The sequence below is a fragment of the Coregonus clupeaformis genome, chromosome 27 (genome assembly GCF_020615455.1).
Source record: "Coregonus clupeaformis isolate EN_2021a chromosome 27, ASM2061545v1, whole genome shotgun sequence".
Lineage (NCBI taxonomy): Eukaryota > Metazoa > Chordata > Actinopteri > Salmoniformes > Salmonidae > Coregonus > Coregonus clupeaformis.
In genome coordinates, this window is record NC_059218.1 from 12,563,282 (window position 1) to 12,568,836 (window position 5,555).

Genomic DNA, 5,555 nt, shown 5'->3' on the forward strand with positions numbered 1-5,555 from the left:
ACACTGCTAGACAAAACAAATCTTGCAGGAGACTCACTCACAAAGGTTCTCTTGAATCAATCATCAGTCCATTTCTATTCCATACTTTGTTCATATAAAATCTAACCAAATATCTAACAACCAGGGGAATACAGAACCTCAAATAAACACTATTATGAAGTAGATTGAGAATGCATGACGGCACAATACTGTGAGCTCTCCTCATCTGCTCCCCTAACAAATATAATAATAATAATAATAATAAAATAAGCCATTAAGCAGACGCTTTTATCCAAAGCGACTTACAGTCATGCATGTACATGATACTGCAACAAAATGTCCCCAAGGGAACAATAGTCAGTAAAGTAGTGCATACATTTTACTTACATATGGTCCTGGGAATCGAACCTACTATACTGGCATTGCAAGTGCCATGCTCTACCAGTTTCAGAAGACCATATTATTTATATATATATATATATATATATATATATATATATATATGAGTAATTGATTAAAAAACAATGAAGATGGATTTTTCTGAAGAATGGATCACATGCATAGCCTCTGAGATTCTCAACTCCACGATTTACAAGTACAATGGAGTTGAGTGAGGACGAGTGTGTGCGGACTGCACCTCCGACTTTATCAAATCACTGTCAGTTGATACTTGTAAAAATGTCAATTTCTTGACTGGCAGCAGCTCGATGTAGTCAGAGGTGCAGTCCGCCCACATGCCACTCAACTCCATTGTACATCGTGGAGTTGAGAAACTCTGCTACATAGCCTCTAGGGATGTCTAACTGTTAGTCTTCAGTCGGCAACCCTAGACGGCCCTGAGTATTCAACTCACAGGTCGTGACTGCTCGTGAGCTTTCTGCTAAGAATTCCGGAAACGAGTCTCAACAAGGAGAAGGAGGCTGTTACATCCGCATGATCATGCTGCGAACGCCAATGGTCTCGCGGAGGAATCGGTAGGCACGGTATTCCCTCTTGTGCGTAGGAAAATGGGCGAGTTTGGGGAAAGCTCGGTCACGCTGCGTGGGTGGTGAGTGTATAGTAAAGGGCTGCCGCGGCAGTATTTAGCACAGTCTGCAGTCAGCCTCTCAGTCAACCAACAGCCCAACCACAGCTAAAATAGAGCTTTTCAGCACCACAGAACAGCGGACAGCTCCTCAATAAGCGAACACTATGGTTCTGATCTGGACACAGTTTGGAGTGAAAACCAAAAATGTAAAGTGCAAGGTCCGCGTTATGAACAGGAATGACAGCTCGGGCTCTTCATCAGGGGTAAGTTATATTTTTGAAATGTGTCTAATTTCAGTAATTTACTAATTTGAATGTATTCTATCAAATGCAAGTAGCCCATGTCCGTTAAACTCATGTATGTTGTCATACATTGTGTTTATGGTTGTGTCATTAAAAAGTTGACAGTGAGTTTAAAGACTAGTGGTTTAATTGCTGAGAATATTCTCGGATTAAAGCATAGATATGTGTCAAATTTTAAATGTTCCTTTTGCTGTAAATGAGAATGTATTTTCAGTCAACTCACCTGGTAAAATAAGGAATAATATATATTTTTAAAGCTTATACACCCTGTGTGTGAGCATTTTCAACAATGTCAACGGGTTCTCCAGTAACCTTAGTACCCCTAATTCCAATGCAGACAGTATAGCCTAGTTAAACCAATCCGGGCTCAGCCGGCATCTGTGGTGGGAGGTGCAGTCTGCCTCAAGATGTTCATACACACGAGTTCCCCCTATAGTCACGTTGCCTGCATTTATATGCACAGACATATCTGCATTAAAGTCTAGAAGACTTATCTGGCCTGAATTGCATTTGCCATAGGCTAGTTTTCATACAATACTGTTTTCACAGGCTGAATGCAATAATAAAGAATAAGTAGTGGTCATTTGTATTCAAAGGGCTGACAAGTGACAATTCCAAGTATTTGTCTTCTGAAATTGGTACTAGCACAGAAGGCTTGCTGATAATCATAGGTGACTGTTGAATGTCACACCTGCTGGGTGTCATAAAGCTGCCGGGTGCTTGGCAATACATTATCATGGACATGGCAGTGAGAGAGCGCTATAAGGAGTGGTTGAAGTTTATAGCCCACAGCACAGGGAGTTAGTTCTCTTTCTACCACATCTCATCCAGCTCTGGCTTTTGAAGGCTTCTTTGAGGCAAAGGCATTTGTCCTTTTAAAACTTGGCTATTCTGTGTGCAGTAGAGATCTAACCTGTTCCTTCTCCCACCCTGTTTCTCCAGGAGAACCAAAAGGACCAAGAGGTTCCCGTTCTGTCCAAGCCTATGGGGAAGGATTTCTACAAGGTCCTGGGCGTCGAGTCTGACTCCAACGAAGATGACATCAAGAAGGCGTACAGGAAGATGGCCCTGAAGTTTCACCCCGACAAGAACAGCGCTGCGGACGCCGCGGACAAGTTCAAGGAGATTGCAGAAGCTTACGAGATTCTGACCGACTCCAAGAAAAGGGTCATCTACGATCAGTTCGGAGAAGAAGGTGAGAGCCTTTCCTTCTTTCCCTTTGTCATTTGACCGGCAAGTGCTGTTGCATCTAGCAAAAAATCTACAGCACCTGGTCCCCCTGAGAGCCAGCCCAACACATGCAGTGTAGACGACTACAGGCTGATAAATTAGTCAGCCAGCAACCGAGAAAGTGTTTCTCAAACTTCAAAGTGCCAAATATAAAATTTGTAAGCCCTCTAGAAGTGTTGAGCTAAATATACGAGTAAGAACTTTGTCTCAGAGTGGGAGAATAATACAGGATTAGACAAGATGGAAGATCACACTTCTGCTTGAGTGAACTGTACTAACTGAAGTTGTCTTTTTTCTTTTGTGTCTTAGGTCTTAAGAATGGAGGCGGTGTGTCCATGGCAGGCAAAGAGAACAACCCCCATCACTATAGTTACCACGGCGACGCCCACGCCACCTTCTCAACATTCTTCCAGGGCTCCGACCACTTCGACATCTTCTTCGGGCCCGACGGCGAGGAGGAGCTCTTCAACCCCTTTAACCGCTTCACCTTCAGCAAGGTTGATGGTCACCATGGTAACTACGGCCCCAACGGTGAGAAGCTTCGGCGCGGGCGTCGGCGTCTGCAGGGCGTGGCGGTGGTGCATGACCTCCTGCTGACCCTGGAAGAGGTGTTCCATGGCTGCACCAAGCACATGAAGATCACGCGGCGCCGCCTCAACCCGGACGGCCACAGTCTTCGCACTGAGGACAAGGTCCTGAACGTGGTGGTGAAGAAGGGATGGAAGGAGGGCACCAAGATCACCTTTCCCAGAGAGGGTGACGAGACGGCCAATAACATACCCGCCGACGTGGCCTTCGTCCTCAAGGACAAGAAACACCCCCACTACAAGAGGGACGGGTCCAACATAGTCTATACGGCAAAGATCACCCTCAAAGAAGTACGTTTGTGTTCATGTGAACTTGTGTGTCAACTTAACATTGATATGGTTATATAATGCAGTAAGTCTTAGCAGAAGTACAGCACTGCCATACTTTCAGTATAGGCAGGATTACATGCTTCAAGGCATAACTGAAGTATACCACTTCCATACTTTGGGATAATGGCTCAAATTGGTGGCTGTAGATAGAACACTGTTCTATTCAGAGCCCCTCTCAGCTAACCCCCACTGCTCCAACCTTGTCCTTAGCCCAGCTAACAAACCTCCAATAACACGCAGTGCCCACTAACAACTCCCCTCACTTACCTCATTGGCCCATGCAGAGAGCAGCATCAGCAGTAGCTAAATATAGCCTGTGTCAGCTGCCCCCTCACACTGCTTTCACTTTGCTCCCCCACTGACTCCTCTGCTCTGTGCCAGCCTTTAGCTTCCTCTCTCTGGCTTACAATCACTCACTCCCACTTCCTACGCTCCTCAGATTAGCATGCTAGTGTTCACAGACATGGCAGGCTCTTCAACAAGCTCCTCTCCATCTTACCATGGCCCCACTCAGTCACTCTGTTGAGTACCGACACCCACACTCACAGCCAGAATAGAGAGGAGATTACTGGTATAGCATTTGTAACACTTATCGTTGCATAACAGAGGAAAGCATTTTCTTTGGGGAGAAAATACTCCACATTCGAGTCTGATGTAACACTCACTTAAGAAAATTGCCCTGGTTAGTTTCATACATTCATTCAGAAGTACCAAGTGCAGCTAATTATGTTATGGGGTCGACTGCTTGTACTGTATTATGTAACCAAAGGCTCTCAACATAAAAGGAGGAAGACTAACCAATCCTGTCTTCCTCTCTCTGTCTCTCTCCAGGCTCTATGTGGATGCACAGTCAACGTGCCCACCCTCGACAACAGGACGATGCCGCTACCGTGCAGTGACGTCATCAAGCCCGGCGCCATCCGGCGGCTGAGGGGCGAGGGGCTGCCCCACGCCAAGACCCCCTCCACACGTGGCGACCTGGTAGTGGAGTTCCAGGTGGCCTTCCCTGACAGGATCCCTCCCCAGTCCAAAGAGATCATCAAACACAGCCTCACTGGGTGCTAACATGCTATGGTGCTAACGACCACCACAGCTAGCCAATACAATCACAGCCTTGCCAGGTGCTATGACAATCCAGCACAGCTTCTCCCTGTGCTTGGTTTAAAGACAATGGCAGGAATGGAATCTTTAAACAATATATATACTTTTTTGATTATAGGCACTATTTACAGGCATATGTAACATCTACAATGCCACAAGGGGAAAGGTTTACAGTTAAACTGGCAAATTGACTCCTGAGTGTCTGGGCACGTTTCTGACTGACTGACTAGCCTTTCTCTTGAATGAAAAAGGGTAGAGGTACTCTTACTATGTTGCCTATATCAGGAACTTGGTATGCCAATAGAGTCATTCGACTCATTAGAGAAACCTGAGGTAGTTGATTGTCACGTGGCAAAATGATTCTACCAGTTGTATGGTGTTCATATGACTGCACTTTTACATTGATTTATTACAATAACAAATATGTACTTGTGTACAAGAGTGTACTTATGTACAAACATAGTAATAACTGTCTCTAAAAGAGATTCCTTTGTCAAATGTTCAACTGAATCATTTGAAATGTTTGTATATATTTGTGCTTTAACTTATACCAGATGTTAATGTATTATTCTAAATTGACAAATGGACAAAGAAAAGCATGTTAAATAAATGAAAATACCTGAATTTTAACTAACGTTTTTGTGTTTCATTATCTTAACATGTGCAGCAGTGGTCATGAACTATTATTCTGTCTTAGAATAAGCATGTCCATATCACAAAAGTCAATATGAGAAAAATGTGAAATACAATGAACCAAAAAAATAAACTCAGCATGCAACAATTTCAAAGACTTTACTGAGTTACAGTTCATATAAGGAAAACAGTTAATTGAAATAAATTCATTAGGCCCTAATCTATGGATTTCACATGACTGGGAATACAGATATGCATCTGTTGGTCACAGATACCTTTAAAGAAAAGGTCCGGCGTGGATCAGAAAACCAGTCAGTATCTGGTGTGACCAACATTTGCCTCATGTAGTGCAACACGTCCTTCGCA

General features: G+C 44.0%; 1 protein-coding gene across 1 annotated transcript; it reads left to right on the forward strand.

The window, feature by feature from the left end:
• The first annotated feature begins 830 nt into the window (after nt 1–830).
• LOC121541114 (dnaJ homolog subfamily B member 5-like) lies at nt 831–5,315 on the forward strand. Its single transcript, XM_041850094.2, has 4 exons — nt 831–1,269; nt 2,251–2,503; nt 2,848–3,416; nt 4,287–5,315. Exons 1-4 carry the CDS (start codon nt 1,171–1,173, stop codon nt 4,518–4,520), a joined length of 1,155 nt encoding a protein of 384 aa, XP_041706028.1. The 5' UTR covers nt 831–1,170; the 3' UTR covers nt 4,521–5,315.
• The last annotated feature ends 240 nt before the right edge of the window (nt 5,316–5,555 follow it).

Excerpts from the sequence above, each read along its gene's own strand:
- LOC121541114 (XM_041850094.2), top strand. The coding sequence starts at position 1,171 with ATGGTTCTGATCTGGACACAGTTTGGAGTGAAAACCAAAAATGTAAAG. Across the intron at positions 1,270-2,250 it reads GCTCGGGCTCTTCATCAGGG|GAGAACCAAAAGGACCAAGA; the intron begins GTAAGTTATATT and ends CTGTTTCTCCAG. Across the intron at positions 3,417-4,286 it reads CAAAGATCACCCTCAAAGAA|GCTCTATGTGGATGCACAGT; the intron begins GTACGTTTGTGT and ends GTCTCTCTCCAG.